The 24,712-nt window shown below is 39.5% G+C and overlaps 1 protein-coding gene across 1 annotated transcript in view; it reads left to right on the forward strand.

The window, feature by feature from the left end:
- LOC111866736 (AT-rich interactive domain-containing protein 4B) overlaps positions 1–24,712 on the forward strand; it is a 59,655-nt gene that overhangs the window by 16,495 nt on the left and 18,448 nt on the right. The window contains exons 4-14 of the mRNA XM_023855947.2: positions 3,934–3,999; positions 9,046–9,139; positions 10,204–10,372; positions 11,501–11,719; positions 11,827–11,906; positions 12,858–12,982; positions 13,633–13,770; positions 15,602–15,729; positions 17,233–17,386; positions 20,135–20,887; positions 22,596–22,801. Of these exons, the coding sequence (XP_023711715.1) occupies positions 3,934–3,999; positions 9,046–9,139; positions 10,204–10,372; positions 11,501–11,719; positions 11,827–11,906; positions 12,858–12,982; positions 13,633–13,770; positions 15,602–15,729; positions 17,233–17,386; positions 20,135–20,887; positions 22,596–22,801 (2,132 nt within the window). The remainder of the gene's footprint in view (positions 1–3,933; positions 4,000–9,045; positions 9,140–10,203; positions 10,373–11,500; positions 11,720–11,826; positions 11,907–12,857; positions 12,983–13,632; positions 13,771–15,601; positions 15,730–17,232; positions 17,387–20,134; positions 20,888–22,595; positions 22,802–24,712) is intronic.

Genomic DNA, 24,712 nt, shown 5'->3' on the forward strand with positions numbered 1-24,712 from the left:
CATACGACCGTTCAAGTGACCAGACCTCTGTAGTATCAGGAGCTGCTAATGATAGGGCATGATCTGCTATACTGAGCCTGGACTGACAGAGACTTTGTATATGTTGTTTATACATACATTTAATAACATGTAAAATGTAACTTGTACATACTGACAGCCGACTTATTGTTGCTGACTGTGTTCCTGGCAAACGACAGGCCCGTCCTCTCGTCAGAGAGAGCGCCCAACATCAACAAACCTGCAGCAGTCTGACAGTAATAAAGATGTGGTCTTAAGCCTCAGATGGGCATATTATTCCAAGACAGACTGGCCGACTGACCGTCGGTCATAAAATAACTTTGACGTTGAAGACGTTGTTCAAGGCAGTGGCAAAGACGTGGCTGATATTGCAGGATTGGACTTCGCTTCACAGAATTCGTTGTTTTGGAGACTTGATTTTATGTGTTATAGATGCAGTAACGTTACAATTGTTTGTGTGTCATAGATACAGCAATCCTGAAAGTGTAATAACTAATTGTATTTACGACTGGTGAAGATCCATATTAGGATATTTCAATAACGTGAGGCGTTTTTAATGAAACTGCCCGAGGATGGTCCAAAATATGGACAAATATCACAAATCATGACACACAACAGAATGCAAACAGTAAAGATGTCGGTATATCGACTGAGCTATCTTTGAAGAGAAATGAAAAGCGAAAACTTTTGGTCTGCAGTTGTAAAATTGTAGTTTTTAAAGCTGGCTGACTAACTGTAATTTGTGGACCATCGATTTAGAAGTGGTCGTATACAGAATCGGTTTGGGTATGGATAGGCGTACTAGCCTTTCAAATATCTGTGCCCTTACCGGTGAATTATATGTTGTATGTTATTTTACATATCCTGTCTAGCCCTACCATATCATTTGCGGTTGGCAAGTGTATCGGTATATAATTAATTGTAATTCATATAAAACTAAATGTCGGTATTCGGTAATTAATTGCCGGTCACAGTGGCCGCGCTGTCTAGGGCATAAATTTTCTTCGCTCGCTCGAAAGCTGGGATCGTGGGGTCGAATCCCACTGAAAGAATTTGTGTCTGAGTGGATTCATTCTGTTTGTGTTGTCCTCTGTGTAGATAACGGCCTTGAGACGGGCCGATCCTCCGTCCAAGGAGTCCGGCCGTCTGTGTAAAGATGATTACGAAACTGAAGAAGAAGCCAGGGCCCAACAAAGGGCCGTAGATCCATTCATGAATGAAAAATGAAATTCTGTAATTAATTAGGGATCCAGGATAGCTGGGTGTAGCAATGGGCTGCGGGCTCCACCGCGGTGCAAGAGATTTTTCTCTACAGCGTCCAAACTGGTTCTGAAGCGCACCCAGCCTCCTGTCCAATGGGTGCTTGGTAATGGGGCCGGGGCATAAAACTGACCACTCACCATATAGCGCCGAGGTCAAAAGTGGTGGACCCATACTTCCACCCCCCCATACGTGTTCATGACGTGGTGCTTAATTCATTAACCACGGGGACAGTTTCACCTCTTATGTTTACCACATAATTAATTAGTATTTCGTTAGTTGTTTGTATTGGTTGATTGACTGATAAATGAAGCTGAGCCCTTCTGGAGGAGCCGCCAATTCTGCAGCTATTCAAAAATTTCCTCATTTTATGGAACCCGAAGGTTCATTACCGTGTTGACAAGAGCCCTCCACTGGTCCCTATCCTGAGCCAGATCAATCCAATCCATAAAATCCCATCCTATCTCTCTAAGATCCATTTTAATATTGTCTACCCACCTACGCCTTGGTCTTCCCTGTGGTCTCTTTCCTTCTGGCTTTCGTACCAATATCCTATACGCATTCCTCGTTTCCCCCATTTGTGCTACATGCCCTGTCCACCTCATCCTCATTGACTTGATCATTGTAATTATACTTGGAGAAGAGTGTGTGTATAGATTACAATTTTCTTTTCATATAATCCTAGCAACAACACGTGCGGAAGAGAAACTAAAGACAACAGATCGTGTTCCTCTTTTGAATTGGAGTTATGTGCCTGAAAATGATGGAGATGTCCCGTAATTTGTACTGCGTATGTTAAAAATGTGCATGTCCGGACACAGCGGTATTTACCGATATTTAAGATGGCTGAATTATGGAGCTTCGCTGGCCACGTATTGTATTGTTTTCATCTATTAGTAAAAGCGCCGGGATACTTTGGAATCCGGTAACCCGGAAATGCAGAGGCGTATCTAAGAATCCGTTTCGGAGGTTCGGTACAGAAATGAGATACGACGGTTTTATTACGAAAATGCAGAAATAATCGGTGCTGTTAACGCAACTGTGTTTTTCTGTAAATATGTTTAAGTGTGTTAAAAGCAAACAGTTTCCATGAATTAAAAACAAACAGGCCCAATGACGTCCCCAGTATTTGAGGAGAGATTTGATGATGTAGCCCCCCTCTCTGAGTGAACGGTTTTGGGCCGTTCTGAAACGAAGATCTTCGCACATCAAGCGCTTAAGCCGTCTGCTATCACAGTACCAGAGAGACGAAAGCGACTAACTTGATGGTCACAACATTTATTGAAAGGATGATGTTTGTTCAGCTTGTCAGGATATTCGCTGTCTTTATGGAACTTAAACCTTTTGGAGAACAGTTGGGGACCCCCCTTTTGGACGTGGTGGAGACTAATTGGTTAGACGGGGCTCGGGGTAATCTGTCAAACTTACATTCTATTTATCTGTCTATGGCTCTCAGTCCTTAGTTGGACGTTGGCCGCTTTTTCAGTTCTTAATCCTATCCTTCGATGGTCGATCAGCCCGTCGCAGGGCCGCTACCTACACACACAATAATCGCAGACATCCATTCCTTGAGTGGGATTCGAACCCACGATCCCAGTGTTCGAGCGAGCGAAGATTGTTCATGCCTTAGACCGCGCGGCCACTGTGATCGGCAAAGTTACATGCTAACCGATCGAAATATAATTCCAAATATATAAAATTTGTAATATCTTGAGAAATAGAAAATGTTGTTTAAAAAAATGGTGAATTGTTAAAGCTGTTACCGACCGACGTGTATTCAGGAAGTGCTCGTTTGTAGTTACGGCCAGGACATCGTCTATCCTGGCTTAGGTTTTCCGCGACTTTCCTCAGACATTGCAGGCAAATGCTGAAATAGTACCTTGATTAGGGTACGACTGCTTCGGGCCAAATCATCAGCCATCAGTCTGCGGCGCTAGCGTATAGATGTTGAAAGTGCAAATAAATGGGGAAGCTCCACGAACACAGTTAAGAAGGTGAGCACTGTCACGTGCATTGCCATGTTCATAAGACCCGGCGTCTGCTCCCAATCCTGAGCCAGTTGAGTGAAGTCCTCCTTCACCGTTTCTTACTGCATTTATGAGATCCATTTTGATGTCATGCCATCTAGCTCTAGGTCACCCCCGTGGCCTATTTCCGTAAAGCTTCCGATCGATTTTTTTTTTTTTGCATTCTTCATCTCCCGTGTACATGTCCAACCCATCTGACCCTGCGCAGATTAATTACCCTAATAGTATTATGTTTAAGATTACAAATTTGTAAAATTCCTTATTGTGCATTTCTCTCCGTCTTGTAGGATTTAAAGTTCTCATCTCTGTAGCTGTAAAGAATAGAGTCGTATGGATTTTAACATCATGTAGGTTGGAGACAGCCCGACGTTTCGGAAGAACATATGGCTCCCCCCTTCATATGAAGGTTTCTTGCTTGGATTGCTCTTCGACATTGAAGATGGCGGCTAGATGTTCTTCCGAAACGTTGGTCTTTTGCCGAACTGCATTAGAACTCAGAAGAGCATGTTTTTTTCTCAGTCTTCCTGTTACTTTTCATATTCTCCATGCCACTTTGTGAAAACTGAGCAAGCTGTTACCACAGCCACTGTGTGCTTTTGGTATATTTGTTTCTCTCTCTCTCCTCCAGGTAACCTTCAAGCCTGGCCTTGGCTCTGCAATCATTACGGACGACCAGATTAGAGGCACGCTTAGGGTAAGTTGGAAATCGTCTTGTCTTGAAGGATGGAGTTGGCTATTCAGATGCACAGACCTTGAACACGGTTGTTTTTGCTCGCATGTCAGACTGCCTAAAGAAAAAGAAATGAAAGACAGCTCTTTGAAGGGAGGCTTATCAAAATAATTAAACATCGGTGTCTGTCTCCACGAAAACAACTGCAGTTCTGTTTGAAAACACCAGTCTGTTAATATTTAGGAATGTGTTAAAGCAGGTGGTAAACATAGCTAACATTAATTATTAAAGCATCGGTTTAGTGCTTAGCACCGATGCACTCTCAAGGGACTGAATGTATGGGAATTAGAACATTAAAGAAAATGTAGTAACATATTCCTGTACCACGTCGTGGTAGCGTACAGGGTGCTAGAAATTTAATGCTCTTCACGATTGGGAATGAGTGATTAGTATCACGCTTCGGTCGACTTTAATTCCCTGTTGTGGTTGGCATACCCGCTTTGTATCCAGGAGGCCTCTGGCTCGAATCTCGGCCAGGGAAATATCTTAACTGAGGATGTCCGTGATTTTCGATAGTCTCTAGTCAGATGCTGGTATAGTACTGTAGAATGGTCCACTGCTGCCGTTCGCCACATCCTGTCCAATGTAAGACTCGTGGTCGCAATGCCATTTGACGTTATGTAACCTATGCAGTTGAGAAAGCAGCGTTAAATAGTCAAAGAATGCGTAAAATATGTGTTGGATGAACAGTGCTAAAGTAAAACGTTTAGTAGTATGTAAAGAGCAAACCACTGTTGCAGGTGCCTTGTATTTTAGTATCCTTAGCTGCCTGGAGCTGTTGCTGTTATGCGGAAGCTTCTTGGCCTTTGACCTAATGTTAATTAGCTGTGAATCTGGCTTGCTTTTAAGACTTTGCCTTTTGAGGTATGACACCATGTAGTCTGATAGAAAGGTACAGACGTTTCGGAGTAATCTTCTGCCTCCATCTTCAGAATAATGACTGGCTTCAAGAAACACTACAAAGTGTAGAAATAAGTTTGTTACAAATTATGTGTATGTATGTTTTATATTGTATTTGAGCACCATATTGTGTATCTTAATAGGCATGGAGGTTCTGTCAACACAATGCAGTGTAGAATAAATCAGTTTTATATATTTAATTTATTTTCCTGCATATTTTGACGGGGGGCGCATGGTAGCATGGTTGATTGAGGCACTATGCTACAAGCCGGAAGGTCACAGGTTCGATTCCTGATGAGGTTACTCGATTTTTCCAATGAACCTCATCCTTCCAGCCGCACTATGGCCCTGGAGTTAATTCAGCCCCTAACAGAAATGAGTACCGGAATCTTCCAAGAGGTAAATGGCGGCAGGCGCATAAGGCCGACAACCCCACTGCCATCTGTGGATTGCCTAGAAACTGTGGGAGCTTCTACATCTCACAACCCTATGGGCCTCCAGGGCTGTTACAGGGATAGCTTTACTTTTATATATATCTGTGTGTACAAACACATTTTGGCCAAGCTGGCTGTGCATAGACGCCTAGAAGCAGCGGCTGCAGCAACCCACACAGACCGTATGCACAGGTGAAGTAATATATGCATGTTATGATATACAGTACTGTCATATACATAGGTTGGATAAAAAGTAGTGGCAACGCCTCTATAGTTCTGAAATGACTTTATTACCTGAGGTAAACACACTTACATTCCTTCAGTATGATCAGCCCCCAAGTGTACCACCTTCTGCCAAAATTGTGGAAGGCGTCGTATACTTCTGCTGAAGTCCAGCAGTGACCGCCCTACAGCACGAATAATCTCCTCTCTTGTGTTGTAACGTGTCTCTCGCAGTGGTTCTTTCATTTTGGCAAAGAGATCATAATCGCACGGACTCATATCGGATGAGTATGGCGGATGTTGCGGTATCTCCCTTCGCCAGTATAGGTCAGTGTGCACTAACAGTGGTGAAGTAGGCAGTAAATTTAGAAATAGTCTGATTATGGGCAGTTAGACTGAAACAAGTGAAGCGAAATGGTTTTGAGTGATTGAGTGTGTAATATATTGTGCTGATGGAACCTCCACACATAATAAATGCATATTGATGATGTGAAAATGAAGGCTTGAATTTGAGACATGTATAATGAACGCAAAAAGAAAGGTCTCCTATACTTGTAGTCCTGGAAGGAAAAGAGTGGTAAGACCTCAAAGTAGAAGGAAAGATCAGTTTAACTTTTGGACCCCAGAATAGCGTGGTTTAAACGATTCTAACTGCTCAAGTAGATGAAGTGCAAGTCTAAAAGTGATTCCAGATGGCTCTCTGGCATTGTGGTTATTCTGGTTTCTTCACTTTGTGATGTCCTTCCATAATCACCACTTGATGAAGGGTGTTGCATCGCTTATGTCAGAGATTATCTTGAAAACTCCACAGTCATGAGATGAAAAGTATTCACAGCACTGAATTTTTCATCTGCCAATAGTCATGTTGCTTATGAAGTTGAGGGCCCTTTCAGAGGAGATGATATGAGTGGAAGTAGTCATAGGTTAATTTGAGGTGATATCTCAGCATTTGCCTGGAGGGACTGAGGAAAACCATAAGCAAGAGTCTGGTTAGCTGATCTCTAGACTGAGATTTGAACCCTGAATATGAAGCCTGAATACCAACAGTTCATCTGTGATGTTTGGTGTAATGTTACCTGTCACACTATGAATGGGCCGAGCTCTCAGGAATCCCACATTTCTTGCTTGAAATGAATGAAATTGTTTTGTTACTTTCTGATTAATTGTGGGGGCAAGATTATTATATTTTCCTCTATTGCCTTTCATTACATGAAGAGCTCTTATACATCTTCTGTTTAATTGATCTGCTTCCATTGGTGTTAGATCCTTTTTATTAACAAGTGTAAAATGTTTGATATGCATTCCGCACAGCTTTTGTTGCTGTAGCACTACGTGCTGTCCGGTGAGTGCCAAAACTCCACCAATTCTAACCATTTGTGTTTCTAAATATTGAGTACTGCTGTTTAATTCTGTTGTCTTTATGTTAGAGGTATTGTAAAAACCATATATTTTGGCAGTAAATGTCTTGAAATGGTTGGCATGCAACATGAATTTATTGCATTATCCCATGGATTTTGGATTCTGTAACTTAAAAATAATGCCAGATAATTGATCTCAGAAACAGAGAGAATAATTTAGGTGTTCCTTTAAGATATTCAGCCTCACTGCACTGTTCCAGCCCCATCAGATCAGAAAGGCTGTTTATTTTCTAAGTAGCGTTTAGTAAATCCATATGCTTCCATTGCAGAAAGTAAAGTGCTCTAACTGGTTTTTGCATCTGTCAAATTTAGTTCCAGTATGAATACTGTATCTTATGAGATGTGTCACTGTAGAGCGTGGTATATGTTTACTGATATTTTGAAGGAAGGTACTGCCACCAATTTCAGGGTCAAAGAGCAAGTGAGCCAGCAAGGTGTCTTGCTGCTTGCATGTTTGCTGGGTGAGCTTGCTCTTTGGTCCTGAGGATAAGGCATGCTGTATGACCTTGAAGATGGAAAGTATGTACCTCCAAATGTACCAGAGCACAAGGCATCATCCCAGAAAACAGTATTCAGCATGGTCACTATCATGAGAACTGCAAATCACACAACATTTTACTAGATACACAAATTAATTGGTTATTGTCAGTATTGAATCTCAGTAGGATTAAGGAAGTATGCAGTGTATGCTTAACTGGTTCACTCATCACATGGAATTAATGAAATAATGAGATCACTGTGAACTCTTCACTTACAGTAAACAAATTAAATTTGCATCAAACTGTTCAATGGCCAAAAGTCAAAATTGTATACAGAATGAATAAACAATTAGTATTAAGGTCTTAGTGTTAAGTATTATTACACATGCTAAATTATACTTATATACATATATAAATTCTTTCATATGTACTTCAGAGTCATGATATGATAGAGCATTGCATTGAAGAATGAGAGAGATCTGATTCAAATGCAGTCTGAACTCTGTAATGATTTTCTTTTCCATGTTTTCTTAACTGCAGTACCATTAGGAGACCATAGTTGACTTTGGTGTCTGTACACATGCATATGTATGTGAATAAAGAAGCAAGTTCATTAATTCATTACAGTTTATAGGACCTGTGCAAAGAACCAGTTCTTTCAGTAATCTTGATATAATAGTTATGTCATGTAGCTCTTGTATGAGGCATAACTGGAAGGTGTCCGCATACTTTGGGCAGGGTTCCATGTATGGAAACAAGAAAAAGACCCATATCAACGTGTGACTGGAAACATTTGATTTGTGAGTTAGAGCTGAAAGAAAGCCTGATGATGCTTCGGAACATTTTAGCCATGCTGTGCAAGACGTTCTCAATAACACCTATCATGATCGATGGATAGAAGAGGACCCTCTGCATGGCCTCCAGGCTCCCAGGATTTGGATCCTTTCGGATTTTTACCTATGGGAATAACCAACAAATCTATATCCTGTTGTCAATGAAGAGGTACTGCACCATAGCATTGTGAATGTTTGTTGCACCATCCATAACTTGAACGACGAATATGGTGGTCCATGATGAGACATGTTGAGGGGTGCATTGAATCTCATAGAAGACATTTGGGGCACTTATAAATGTACTCTTTTGACCATAATTAACAATTAAATCTGCCCTGTCACATGTTAATTTAGTCATTTTTTCTTATTTTGATATGTAATACTCATGCTCAAAGTTTGTCTGCAACTTAATTTACGCTCTGTATACAGTACTACTATTGTCAAGTATGTTGTGTATGTACACCCTCAAGTAAATTAAATAATTTACCATTAAAAGCCTTTGAATATGTTTATGCTTCTGCCATAAAAGTTTAGTGGAGACTTAATGAGTCTGTAGTCCAGGCGTTATTATTGAGACAGTTATAAAGTGAACTTGGAAGTAGCAGTATTCCTAGGATCCTGTTGTGATTAAACTTTATAGGTCTCAGCTCATTGTGACAGTGCTATTGTATAAACCTGGCATTGCCTTTCCATGACTTGATTACACTTCAAACTTACATTGCAGGTTGGATCTGTATGTGAAGCGAAACATCCTGACAAGAAAGAATTTGTTGAAGCTACCATAAACAAAATACAGGATTGTAGCCAGTACACTGTTGGTTAGTTTATTTTTTATATTACATTGTAGTTCTTGTCCTGTTTTGTAGTTATTCCAATATGTTATATGGCCTGGACGAAGAATTGCACGAGCAATGAAACTGCGTTAACATGCAGACTTCACCTGTTCTGTTATTGTACCAAGAAATTATAATGGAAACAGCACTCATACAGTATATGATGTTATGGTGTGTAGGAGAATTGGAGAAAAAACTCCACACATTTTTAATAATGGTGGTTGATAGAGGTGAGTGATCAGTTCCATGCTCCTGCTGCTTTAGTCCAAGAAAAAGAGCCTCTGTTACCCACTGGATAGAGAATGGGCAGATAGAGAGGTGAAGAGAAAAGTCCTGCTGCTGTTGAGAGCCAAGCCACAGTCATCAGGCCTGTAGCAATTCTTTGTTCTGACTAAGCTGTCCCAGGCATTGTTGTCTTTGTTCCATTATAAGCTAGAAAGATTTAGTTTTTCAGTGAGAGTAAGCACAGTTTAATATAATAACTTCTGGAATTGCTCTGAAAACAAATGAACATAACCTTGAAGAAAGCAGTCTTCTGGGATTTGGCACCGTGTATATGTGGTGTTAACCGACGTTTCGGAGGAACGTATCGCCTCCATCTTCAGGGTAGAAGAAAAAATATAAGAAATCTGCAAGCGAAGAGACCGTGAGAACCGGTAAAAGCAGACTGAGTTTGCTTTTACCGGTTCTCACGGTCTCTTCGCTTGCAGATACGTTCCTCCGAAACGTTGGTTAACACCACATATACACGGTGCCAAATCCCATAAGACTGCTTTCTTCATAGTCACCGCCGTGAAAGCCTCAAATCGAACATAACCTTGTTTTACAACTTAACAAAAGTTATCTTGAAGCAGCATTAATAGATGTGAAATATGAGTAAAGCTCTTAAATTGTACATTAGGAGGCCATGCTTCTTGTGATTTTTGGTTCACTTCTTATGATTGAACTTAACAGATACTAATATTATTTTGAGAATTTATTTTCCAAAAAGTTGTCTGTAGTTCTTAAGACTGATATTTCACCCTCCAAGACCTAAATTATTTTCTCAGTTTTTGATGACGGTGACATCACTACGCTTAGAAGAACTGCCCTCTGTTTGAAAAGTGGTCGTCATTTTGCTGAAAGTGAAACGTTGGATCAGCTACCATTAACACACCCAGAGCACTTTGGAAATCCAGTCATAGGAGGCCGGAAAGGAAGGCGAAGCCGTCAGATACAGTAAGTGACAAAACAGCATTTAATGTATATAAAATGTTCATTCCCTATATCTCATATCTACAATTGGAAGACTAGTAGTCTTCTGTTAAAACACATTGGTGTAATAGTGAGTTTCTTGTAGCATTTGGGTTGTCCATGTTATAAAGATTGATGTATTGTGTTAATTAGTTTACAGTTAAATCTGAATATCAGAAATATACTTTTCTTGATAGTGCTGCAGCAGTAATCAATACCATTATTGTATTACAATCAAAGTATACCATTGTGGGTCTTAAAAAATGAGGCAGCCTCAGTAGTAAGGCCAAACTCAACAGACCTGTGAAATTTGTCCCTTCCACAACCCCCTCCCCCACTTGCTCCTTGTGATTTCATAAACAGAAGAAGGTACACCAGGCCTCAAGATCTGGAACTTCAGTTAGCAACACTGAACATTCTTCTGTTTGTTTACGCTCATAGTACTCATGTCAGTGCATTAGTGATTGTCTTGAATAACATTCCATGTGACAACCGGAAAATGGGAGACTTGTCTGATTTTGAAAGAGGACTGATTGTTGGTATGCATTTAGCTGGAGCATTTGTGACAAAAATAGCCACATTATCAGGTATCTCAAGAGCGACATTTTATAAGGTTACGTCTGCATACACAATTCATGGGAAGACAACATCATTGAGGATGAACATTCACACAGCTGGAACTCTTTTTAGTCATGGTTTCAAGAGCAAAAAGGTGAGTGTCAACGTCTTCCCTGACCAGCACAATCACAAGATTCGAACATCACTGAACCACTCTGGTCAGTTTTGGAGACTAGAGTGAGTAACAGATTCCCATCTCCAACATCTCTAAAGCAACTTGAAGATGCTCTTCAAGAACAGTGCAAAATTCCACTAGAGACTGTTCAGAACTTGTACAGGTGCATTCCAAGAAGAGTTGGCGCTACGTTGAGGGCAGAAGTTGCTCCAGAACCATATTAATAAAGAAATGTGTACAGTATCTCTAGTTTTTCCATTATTTTGTCCAGCCCTTTTATGTGTACATTATTATTAGCATACATCTTTCCAGTTGTTACATGTTTTAACTTCTCTGCTCTGTCTTTGAGTTCATATTTGGATTTATATTTTAATTAACAGTGATGACAGTAGTGATGATGAAGATAGCCCAAGGAAAGGGAAGAGGAAGGAGGAGAAGGAAGCTGACATTGGGAAAGTTGTATGTGTGGAGCTGGGAGACAAGAAGAAGCAGAAAGATAACTGGTTCCCAGGTTTGGTTGTGGCCCCCACAGCTCAAGACACAGTGCGAATACGGGTCCGTGACGAATACCTTGTGCGCTCCTTTAAGGATGGAAGATAGTAAGTAATATAATTTGTAAACATATTATAATTCCAGTCATACACATTTGTACATGACATTTGTTTTGTTTCTGTCTTATTATTAAGAGAACATTTTTGTGTTGCAGTTTTACAGTACCAAAGAAGGAAGCCACAGAATTTACTAGAGAAATTGGGGCAAAAGTAGATAATAATACTCTAAGAACTGGTGAGTTTTTTCAGTGAGAATACATAGAAGTGATATTGCTTGTGTTTTCATACCCTAAGGATATTAGAGACCCAGTAGGAAGACTCAGGCATAGATGGGAATGTGGTATTAAAATGGATCTTGACCTTTCTAGTTGAACATCGATATATAACCGACTTGGTGATCACTGAAAATAACTGCCCATTGTGAGGATGCATTTACTTCTGCATAATGAAACAAAACAGAATTCTGTCTTTTAATATTTGGAGAAAAACTCAAAAGAATTATCTGATGTACTTAACAAGCCTTGATGTTAGCACGACATCCAGTCAGGAGTCAGTTTCCTTCCAAATATGACGGTATATCTATAGCAGTTGTCACTGTAATAACACAAATTCTCTTCTGTAGATGTTATATTCTTTGCATAAACCATATTTTTCACATATCTGCACATTAAATAATGTTGTGTTGTAAAGTCTGGACTTCTTGAAGGTCAGGTTATTGATAATCTTTTTTCAGCCCATCAATTAGGAAACCTAGCTTTCACAGGGATGCGAGACCTCCCAACTGAAATGAAGTGTGGTCCCATTCTGTTGTAAAACAGTTAGAAGTCAAAACTTAGTTTGATTTATTTCACAAATGTGTTGAAATGCAAAAATTGGTTTGTATGCATTCTCACTTCTATTTAATAGAGACATCTACACTGAACATCTTAAACTGCATTATGCAGAGTTTCAGTTAGGGATTAATAAATTGTATTATAATTTGAAATATGCTTATGAGTTAAATATAATGTAAAGGGATTTCACTCCTGTGATAATTACTGAATGTTATGGGGAATTATTGGCGGCTTGTAAGGTAAATTTAATTATTTCATTCACTTTCACTTAACCCTTCATGAATTTCCCTAACCTGAAGATTTTCATTGCAGTTGTGTAGTGTATATATATTCTTCTTCCTGATTTCTTGCAGCAGTAGAGAAAGCCCTTCTATTCCTGGACAGGGATGAGCTACCACCTCATTGGGATCGGGACCTGTTATTTGGAATGGATGGCAGTAGTGGCAACAGTGACAGCGATGGAGGGCTTGATTCAGACGTAAATGACATTTTATAAATTAGAGAGAATTGTTATATTGTATTCACTCAAATTAAGCCAAAATGTGTACCTTTCATTCTTTTCAAAAGTGGTCACAGTATGTTCTGTGTTCCACAGTTGCCCCCCCCCTGAATTAACACGCTTACAAAGTGAAGTTAAACATTTGGTAATTAATGTGTAAGATGAAGAAAGCAGTCTTCTGGGATTTGGCACCGTGTATATGTGGTGTTAACCGACGTTTCGGAGGAACGTATCGCCTCCATCTTCAGGGTAGAAGAAAAAGTATAAGAAATCTGCAAGCAACAAGACAGTGAGAACGGTAAAAGCAGTCTGCTTTCCTGTCCTTTAAAATATAAGCAGCAAGCAGTTTTATTCTAAATGTAATATTGTAATATTACTGATACAGAATGCTTTGATGCTGGGCATTTTTTGAGATGTGTAACTGCAGTTAGAATGTTTTCACTGTCGATGCAGAACTTGTGTGACTGATTAGTAGGAGCAGTTTGTTATCTAAATATAATGACAGGTTTATTTGGTTATGAAATTCTGAGGAATAGTTGGACATATATATTTGTAAAATATGATCTCCCATATTGTATTAAGCATTGAAGTATTCTGTGATTGTATTATCATTGTAATATGAATTTTAGAGTTCTGATGATGAGCCACGGGAAGAAAAGGATCACTTTGTAGCTCAGTTGTACAAGTTCATGGATGACAGAGGTACACCAATAAACAAGGGACCCATCATTGGCAATAGAGATGTGGATTTATACAAACTTTTTAAGGTATGTTTAGAATGTGTCAGTGCACTTAACAATTGCATTTACAGAGGAACCCCCCCCTGCCACTTTTTTATTTTATTATTGCTACTGAAAATGCTTATTCCTAATACAGAGTGTCCAGATGACACATCCGAAATAACAAATCTGTATCTTGGAAACTAGTTGTCGTACACTTATCCGGTTTATGTCATTGGAAAAGGAAAACTAAGTTTTTTTCCATGCCCGGCTTATGTGCATGCACCAGATGGTGACCTTTGGCTAGCTCAATCATGGTGTTGACACCACAGGAACAGATTCAGTGTGAGCTGTGGCTAGCAGAGTTGCAATCTCTTACGTCTGTCCAGCATCATTTTAGAACGCAATATGGACGTCAGCCTCCTACACGAAAAAGCATTTGGTTCTGGGACAACAAACTGAGGACTGCAGGTAGTCTGCTGCGTGTAAAATCTCCTGGAAAGACATGGACCTCTGAAGAAATTGTTAATCACATTAGAGAGGCATTCCAGTGAAGTCCTCACAAATCAGTTCATGCTGCTAGCTTGCACTTACAAACAAATTCCAGATTCAACAGTGCATGATGTACTACACAAAAGACTCTGCCTAAGAGTGTACAAGATTCAAATGATTATTGCACTAAACCTGAGTGACCAAGTATCATGCACAAACATTGCTGTGGACAAGCTAGAAAGAATTGACTCGTCACCCAGTTTCCTCCGCCAAGTGTGCTTCTCAGATGAGGCGATGTTCCATGTCAGCGGAGTTGTAAACAGGCACAACTGCTGGATTTGGGGCAGTGAAAATCCACATGCCATATGTGACTTGGAGAGAGGCAGCCCCAAAGTGAACATATGGGCCGGCTTAATGCACGACAAGTTGATTGGACTGTTTTTCTTTTCGGAAAAGACTGTAACTGAACATTCGTACTTGGACAAGCTGGAGCTGAATGTGCTGGCCTAATTACCACCTCAAACTATCCTCCATCACGATGGGGCGCCGCCACATTTCTGCCACCATGTTAATAATTACCTGGACAGAGAGTTGGGAGAAAGTTATATACTCAGAAGAAAACTTTGATAGTTTCCCTTTTTAATTGTGTAACCCATAAATGTGTATAGTAAATGCTTTCTGAGAGAGAATTATTTTATTTGGGATACCTTTCATCCAGACACCCTGTACATGACTCATACCCCGATCTTTGCATTGTAAGTCTGGCCAGCCTACGAGGACATAAGTTTGTTGGGCTAATGTTGCTGTGCAGTATGCTGCAGGAAGCAAAGCAGAATAAACCTTCTCTTTGACATGAATGTTCGTACTGTATAAATTTTTCATGTCCTGTAATAGGGTTTGAATAAGGAGTTGAGGTAATAGAACTGAACCACACCTTGGATTGCAGCAGATTGCACGCCATAATTTATGAACAAATTCCAAGAAACACTGTATGCCATTGCCTTCAAAAATTTTTGGCACAGTTCCAAGCTGGTGTAAAATTATTTTCCTTATTTCCGGATATAACCAATCGAAATATATGATACTGATCAAAGTAGTTTAAATAATGTTATATTTTAGCGTCCTGTTGTACTGGTTCATGTCCATGAAGTGTATTTATGCTAACCGTCTTACAGTGCACACTTTTTATTTGAGTTCACCTTTCTCGCGGTGCAAGGGCCAAGAAGGCCTACCCCTCATACATTCATACCAAGAAAATAGGGTGAAATGTGTTAAACTTTTTTTTTTTGGCATTCAGCTCATATTGGAAATATGTTTTCTGTGTTTATAGTATGTGTTATATGCAGTATTTTGAAGTCCATAATCCCACAGGTTTCCACATTTTCAGGTTGTTCATAAGCTGGGTGGATACAACCGGGTTACAAATCAAAACCAATGGAAGATAATCTCTCATAAGTTGGGTTTTGGCCAAGGTAGTTCGAGCATTGTGAATCTCGTTAAACAAGCATACAAGAAGTAAGTCTTTTTTTCTTCCTATGAATAACATCGTAACTGTTTTACAGTACCCAGTAATCTGGGTTTTTAAGTCCTGAAGTTTAGTATCATTATTCCAAACTCAGTGTTGAGGATCTTAGGGCGTTCCATACCTGTATTATCATCATCTGCATCCACATTAGTATTAATCTTGAGATTAAAGCTTTGCCTTTCTTTTATACCCCATCTCTGCTCTTAATGGTTCTGTAGCTCAGTGTTACACTGAATTTGACATGTAGTGTGACCTGCAGCAAAATATTTGCTTCATATGTGCCAAAGCATTTTATATCAAAAACACACAAAGTGATGTGTGCCTTGCGTGGCCTGTTTGCAAGTTGTAACTGCCTGTAAGTGTGCTACGTGTGTGAGGATTTTATGATCCTAAAGGAATGATGATTTGCCATTTATTAAACTTTGCTGGACTTTCTGAAGAAAATTGTGTTACCAAAGAGCTCATTAGTTTTTCCTCCCGTCTTTATCATCAACACATACGAAGTGCTTTAGACCCTCTTCTGTATAGGCATCTTCCCAGTCAACCTTACAGAATTTATGGGAGATGCAGTAAATAAAACTGATGAAGATTTCACTCAGTTGGTCACATTGGATCACTAAAAGAACTGCAAGATTTGCTAGATGTTCGTCCAAGACAGCACTAGTGTCAAAGACTGGCTACTGGCTGGGTGACTTAAGGGATCAGAGTGCGAGTCCTGGTAGGGTCAAGAATTTTCTCATCTCCATATCGTCCAGACTGGCTCTTTGGCCCACCCAGCCTCCTGTCCAGTGGGTATTGGAGGTAACGTAGCAGGGGCGTGAAGCTGACGACTCACCTCCAGCTAGTGCCAAGGTCAAGAAAATGTGGATCTATACATCCACTCCACCGTACACCTTCATGGCATAGTGCTTAATTAGTTAAGCACAGGGACAACTTACTTTTTCTTTTCTTTTTTCCCCTCTCTTTTCCTGTTCCTCCTTTTTCTTTCACTCTGCTTGGTACAAAGTGGAAGTAAGAAGCAGCATGCTAACAGTAATAGGTGAACATTGTAGACACATTACAAAAAAGGCTGTTTTAGGCTAGTTGAAGATAAAGTACTGTTTCGTTAAATAATTGTGAGCCGTCCATTTACAGATCATGTGTAGTGGAGGCTAGTGGGAATGAATCCCTCTGTCCTCAAAAATAGAAGCTGACATTGGTAAGATCTGTAGGCATTGCAGCAAGAAAATTTTGCAATAATGCAATCGGAAATATATGTAGTGTCCTTATTTACGAGTTCTGTTTTCACCCCCCCCCCCCCGCTCTCTTTATTCATCCCTCTCAGCGCCTTAGGGAACTAGTNCCTCTTCTCTTTATGCATCTGCATAAGACCATTAGGGTATTACTGAAACATGTATAATTAATTTTGTGACTGGATTTTCCTTCACGTTATCCTTTTATATTTAGTTTTGAAAACTTGGAAAGTTATTATGAATTAATTTTCTGTACACAAGGTTCCTGCATAGTTTCGAAGATTTCTATCGGAAATTGGGTTGCACAATGGTTAACCATCCTCGTGGCAACAGATCAAGACATCGGTCAGGTCGGAGTCTTATTAGGGACCGGGACCGTGCAACTCCTATTAATCCATTGAAGGACAAAATAAGTGTAAGTATATTAATATTAATTGCACTGAGTCCAACACTTGAAATTTCACCTTATGGTCCTATATTGAACTTGATCTGCCACGTGTTCTGTGTTTTATGAATGTTATAGACAATCTGGAGTCAGTCTGAGGGAGGTAAACAGAGTCTCTGTCATGCAAACCATCCTCTTTGCAGTGGAGTTAAACAAACCTTTTATTTTAGTAATTTTGTGAATTTGTGAGAGATTTTCTAAGGGACTACATATACTTTTCTCTGTAGTTATTTCCCAATGGGCATGTATTGGCCAGAAAGCAGATCCATGACAGTTGAATGATGACTCGGATTCTTTCAGTGAATTTAATCAGAATTCAGACATTGATTTATATTTGATCCTATTGACCCTGATGCCAAGGTATATGGGCTTGATTTGAGAGACAGTTGTAATTCTGATGACTGTCAGGCAGGTGCAAATGTAAGTGGTGACAATAAAGGTAATGATGATGCTGGTGGTGGTTACGACGACAGACTACAGTGAAGATTGGGTTCTCTGGGATGCAAATGACATTATTATATGGTACCATTTTGTGCCTCATCTGGTTATAAATCACCTTGAAGTGATTTCACGCTCTGAAGAACACTACATCTGTCACTAGCTACAGCAGTACAGTTCATTTATAAAAGAATTCACAATCCGTATTAAAGCAGCAGAAACTGTGATATTTGCAGACCATATTGTAATGGATTTCATCAAAGCATTTCTAGGCAACAGCTCACTAAACACGTTCCAACACATGCGCCATGCAACAATGCAGTGGAAGTGTTTTCTGTGTGGTCCATGCCACGCAACAGTATGTGTGCTGTGTTTTCTTCATGGTCCAAGCCGCTTTTGTGTAATGGGAATGTGTTTGCAGCTGAGAGGAGATTAGTTGAGTACAAATTAGTACAAAGTCAAGACTATAGAGACTGGAGATACGCTGACGATAGAATTGGAGAATCGGCTGTCGAAGGTGATTAGACAAGAAATGGCAAGATTTGAAGTGATAGTTTCTTTGTTGAGATTCATTGGTAGGAGACAAGTGGTGGAAACTGAGAGTTCTAGTGCGTGTACAACGGTGAACTGGAAAGTGTGTAAATTAGCAATAGTGATATGTTGATTGTAATTTAGAGAGATTGTAACCGAAGTGCCAGTAAATCCAATCATCCGATCTAGAACCCTTTATTTTTGTCACGCATACCCCCCTACCCATATCAGTATTTTCATCACACTTTGCAACATCTCTTCCATTTTATGCAAGTTATAAAGAAAAACAAAGCAGTTCATAATACTAGCTCCAGTTAAATTGGTCATTGGAGCTTAAATAAGGCTAGCAGAGAACTATATTGGTATTTAAATGGGACAGCAAGGGTTCATTTCTTGATGTTAATACTGGGAGCATTGTCCTCTGCAGTGTTATAGTAGTGTTTGTTCTTCCTGGTACAGCTTGTTTGTCAAATCCAGTATTATCCAGATGTACATAATTGGCATGTACTTTAATTTTAGGGGATTTTTTTCTATATGAAAATTATAGAGCAGGGTGCCTTAATGGAGAGGTTATGTCCATCCTTGACCTAGTATCAGCAACACTGAATACATATTGTGTGATATATTCACTGCCATCTTAATTGCAGACTTAAAGTAACTTTATTTATATTCAGTTACAAAGATGTGTCAGACATTACTGTGTAAAGTTATATAAGTGTTTCATATTGTGTGTTCTTCTTGGGTGATGTGTTGAATATTTATTTGAACGTAAATATATTTGAGTTTTAGATTGTAACTGTACCGCCTATAATGCAACAATAATCTTCCCTTCCCTTATAAGGGAATACAGCACTAAAGCATACACAAAAAAGTAAACAACATAAAGACAGAAATAGCCGCCAGAAAAGATACAGTGGAAGTATTCTATGAAAGAAACTAATAATAAAAACAACGATGTGCCTAAGGGCACAGAAGACAAAGTGTACAGTAACAAAAATGTTGCCTGATGTTGGTCCATGTGTGGCCGAAACATGTTGCAACATGGAATGAATGTATAAGTTTAATGACATTTTAAAACATTTAACAAGCACTTTTAGTGTATTAAATATATGTTTAATGTCTTTTATATAAGGTTATTGTTGCGTTATAGATGGTATACTTACAGTCTGAAAATGATGCCACAATGCAACAGGATGCTGAAATATAATACATATTGTGATGTGGATGGTGCAACTATATATTTGAGCATTTTGTGTTGTAAGGGCACTCCAGTATACAACAAGTTCTGGGAAGAATTAATCATCTACCTGACACTACATTTTGGGTGTTTGAACAGTTACAAAAGACTTCAGTATGTATGTGTAATGAAGTCAGTAAAACAATAGTCTGAGCAGCTTCAGTGTTGGTATTGCTGACAGGAAGGATTTATGAAGTACGCCATTGAAATGGCCGCAGGTGGCATGATATACATACCAAGTTTCATAAAGTTTGGGTCAAGCATTCAGAAGTTCTTAGTGGCTGATGGATAAACACACACACACACACACAGAGTAAGGTGATCTTATAAGTCTACTTTTTTAATAAGAAAAGTGGGGAAAAAAGCGAAATCACCCTTCAACATGCCCACCAATTCACAGGTTCAGACCAAATTCTGAGTATGAATGTTAGATGAATTTTAGAAAAGTAAATAATTAGTCTCGTATTGCTTCTCTGTATGCTTCTGAAGTGTCATTTTGTCTCTTTTTTTAGGATAAACCTTCTACACCAGTGGTTATTGAGAAAGTTCCTGATGTTACAGAAAAGGATAATTCTCAGACTGATAAGAAGGAGGATGCAGAAAAGCCTAGTGAAACAGAGAGAAAAGAAAAGTTGGAAGAAACGCATAAACCAAAAGTTCAGAAGAAAGAAAAATCCAAACAAAAAGAGGAAAAAGCTGATAATTCAACTAAAGAAGAGAAGAAGGCTGAGAAATTGAGAGTAAAGGATGTGATGGAAGAGGAGTTAATGGTAGATAAGTCTAAAGTGAAGGAAGAAAAACCTAGAGCATGTGACACAATAAAAGATGAACCTGACGAAATTGTAGAAAGGTTACGGGTAAGAGAGACACGAAAAGAAGATAAAGGCAAAGAAATTCGCACTCGAGTGACTCTTGAAGATGACAGTAGCAGCAGTAGTACAAGTAAGACTGAAGTTAAGAGCTCTGAAGACTTGATGAGGTCACGACTGGTTCCAAATCTTGCCATTCATTTGTCCCAAGATGAATCAAGTTCCGAGGAAAAATTAAAGGTTAAGGATGTAAAGCAGAAACCAAAGGATAATAAAGCAAAGAAAGAAGAAAAAATCAAGATGGTAGGAGAAAGGGTACAAGTTAAAGAAGAGAAAGTTGAGGTAAAACAGAAAGATGAAAAAGTAAAAGAAGACAAGCCAAAAATATCATTAGAAGAAGAGAAACTGGATGAGGCAAAGAAGAAATCTGAGAAAAAGCCAGAAGACGAAGAGAAGGTAAAGCTATGTTTAGTTACTTCATAACATGCATGTAGTATATAACTAACTCCATGGAGCTGAGCCCTTCTTGAGAAGCCGCCAGTTGTGCAGCTACTCAAGAATTTCCCAACACTTTGTGGAACCATGAGATTTATTGCTTTGTTCAAAAGAGCCCTTCACTGGTCTATCTAGAGCCACATCAGTACAGTGGTATGTAGTACATAATACTCTTTATTTTCTGTTGTACTAGGAGACAATACGATGTTATGATGCTGCTTGGATCAGGGTCCTTTAAAAGCATATGTTCACTCAACTGCATAAGAAAATCACCACCTTATATGGATGCTGACAGTTTATTACATTTAAAATAATCAGCCATGGAACTTATCTTGAGCCAGTTCAGTATAGTCCAAACCCTCACACATCATCTCTTAATATTAATAATATTTTCATCCTTCCATCTAAGCCTAGGTCTACAAAGTGATAACTTCCCATAAGGTTTTCCAACCAGAGTATTGTCTCTGTTTCAAATCTCCTGTATGTATGCAACCCCCACCTTGATGTTGTGGTCACCTGAACAATATCTGATATTATGGAGCTCGTTACTGTATCCTTATCTTCCGCCTCTCTTACATCAAAATATTGCCATTGCAATTGCAATTCTTTAGGGTGAGATCAAGTGTCACTCTCATGCAAAAGGATATGTAGAACTGGTTTTTTATATATGGTCATTTAATCCTTTTATTTATAAATAAAAGACAGGAAGACTAAAATTCTGAACTTTATGGTTTGACTTATACCCTCAACTTTATCATAATGAACAGCATATGCCAAAATTGTTGATGGTGTATGCCATACTGTGTCACCAAGGTCAAACTTGCCAACTTCTCTCTATATAAACATGGAGCCCTGTGTTGGCTCAAGCCAGTTTCTGTAACTTTTGATTCTCTCAGATATGGATTAAGTCTACAAATCCACAATAAACTTTGATGTAAGCAGTGGTTGTGTGATCATGAAACTCAAGCGTTGTAAAAATTTATCAAAGTTACAGCCATCTCATAGCACAATCAGTAAAGTAAAAAAAGTAAAGATATCCCTGTAACAGGCCATGGAGGCCCATACGTTTGTGAGGTGTTGAGGTTTGGAAATTTTCTGGACCGTCAGCTCATAGATGGCGGCAAAGTTGTCAGCCTTATGCGCCAGCCACGTTTTACCCCACAGAAAGATTCCTGGTACGCATTTATGTTAGAGGCTGAGTCAACCCCAGGGCCATAGTGTGGCTGGAAGGATTAGATCAATTGAAAAAATCCAAAATCCAGTGCCTCAACCAACTACGCTACTGCGTGCCCCCTAATACAATCAGTACAGTATTCAAATAGTAACACAAAGGTCTTGTGATTGAAATCACTGTTAGTCGGTCTTGTGATTGAAATCACTGTTAGTCATGTAATAGGTTAAAACTGATTGAAATCATTGCTGTATTGTTTTGTTCCATGTACATAATGCAAACTCAGTATTAAATAACAAAAACTATCACAGTTAACAGCAGAGAATCATGAAGGTGGATGAAGTAGCACTAGCTTTTGTTCCTTGAAAAATCCAGCCTTTTGTGTCTTTTGATCACAGTTTTCAGTTGAACATTTACACTGTGTAATCTTTTGCATGTAGAGCAGACACGAGTGCCGAATTGTTGAAGGAGATGGTGATATTTTGTTTATTCCCAAAGCAAACACGATCTAAATCAAAGGAGGATGTACGACTGAAGAAGGATACTGTAATCCCAGATCGGCGCTCAAGTGAAAGTCGGACTCCTGTGAGAGAATCTGAGAAGAGGGTCCTTCCTCGTCCCAAGAAAGAAGAAGAGATGGTTCTCGCATTAAAGAAACGTGGCCGCAAGCGTAAGGACACTGATGAGAAGTCCAAGTCAGAAGAGTAAGTTAATATAAGAATTCCACTTTGAATTATCATAATCCATTGACATCACAGTAGTACAGAGGTTGGATAAAAAGTACTGGCAATGCCTCTGTAGTTCCGAAATGACTTTATTACCTGAGGTAAACACACCTACATTCCTTCAATATAATCACCCCCATGTGTACCACCACCTGCCAAATTTGTGGAAGGCGTCATACACCATCAGCGTGTCCATTTCTGTTGACATCCAGCAGTGACTGCTCTACAGCACAAATAATCTCCACTCTTGTGTTGTAACGTGTCCCTTGCAGTGGTTCTTTCACTTTGGCAAAGAGATCATAATCACATGGACTCATATCTGGTGAGTATGGTGGATGTTACAGTATCTCCCATCGCCAGCAGCGAAGGAGATCCTTGACAGTTTCAGCAGTATGAGCCCTTGCATTGTCATGAAGGATGATGGGGTTCGTTGCCAACACGTGTCGTCACTTTCTTCTGAGTGCTGGACAAAGATGATTACGCAGGAAATTGCAGTAGTAGGCAGCGTTTACCGTCTGTTGTTGAGGTACAGTGTGGTGCAGTATCTCTCCATCAGTGTCATATGCCACAGTGAACATCGCCTTCACATTACTCTGTGTAGGGCGCACTTTCTTTGGACGAGGAGAACCAGGATGCTTCCATTCATTTGATTGTCACTTCAAGTGCGGTTCATATGAGCAAGTCCAAGTTTCGTCCAGAGTGACGATCCTTCCAAGGAAGTCATCACCTTCCCTCTGGTACCAGTCCAGCAAGCCCTGTGCAATTGCATAACGTTGCCATTGTTGCACCTTGGACATTGTATGGGGTACCCAACGTGCTGCGGTTTTGTGGTATTCAGGAATATCGTGCAGAATGTGGAGCACGGTTTTGTGACATAGGCCTACCTCAGCAGCTAACTCCTGCGCAGACCATCAACGATGGGCTGCTTCAAGATGATGCACAATGCAACTCAATGAAACACAACCAGAGCCACTCACTGCACTACTTCAACTGAACTTCTGCTATCAGCTACAGACGGCGCTAGTGCCACCTGACTCACATCTTTCATGTTACAGCAGTGTTGCCACTACTTTTTATCCAACCCTTGTATAATATCCTATGTTAAAGTTTTTAATAAATGATTATGCTGTGTTGTTTTCTGATTTGGTTATTTTCAGTTCTTCATCTCCATCTGCAGATAAAGTTCTCCTTGTATGTGTGTCCCCTTTAGTTGTCCTCTTGTCGTCTTCATCTGTGATGTTCTCAGAGGAATCTAGTTGCTATCCATGTGTAGCACATCCTTTACCACTGTTTCTTTTAATGTTTGTCCTGTCAGATTTTGCCCAATTATCTTTGATTCTAATCTTATTCATTCCAGTCTGCTTCTACCAGTTCTCACGGTCTCTTTGCTTGCAGATTTCTTATATATTTTTTCTTCTACCCTGAAGATGGAGGCGATACGTTCCTCCGAAACGTCGGTTAACACCACATATACATGGTGCAAAATCCCAGAAGACTGCTTTCTTCATAGTCACCGCCGTGAAAGCCTCAAATCTTATTCATTCCTGTCAGTTTCCTGATAATCTATAGAAAATCATGTCTTCTGCTTGTATCTGTTTTTATCTCTCTTGGTTTTGTGTTGCCTTGAATATCCTTCTTAACTAGTTGTTTGAGCAGAAGTGTTAAAGCTTATTTCCCATTGCTTACATCTCTAACCCAACAAATTATTTGCGGCTGCTGTTATTATTTTTAGGAAGCGCTTGTTACTTAAGTACAGATTCTGTATGCATGGAATTTTTTGAATACACCCTCAAAATTTTGCATTGTCACCATGATTGTAATTGCTGTGTGGAGATATATTTAAGCTCTGTCTTTTTTACATACCTAGCTGTAGTAGTTTTATTAGTTACC

Source organism: Cryptotermes secundus, unplaced genomic scaffold (assembly GCF_002891405.2).
Source record: "Cryptotermes secundus unplaced genomic scaffold, Csec_1.0 scaffold213, whole genome shotgun sequence".
Lineage (NCBI taxonomy): Eukaryota > Metazoa > Arthropoda > Insecta > Blattodea > Kalotermitidae > Cryptotermes > Cryptotermes secundus.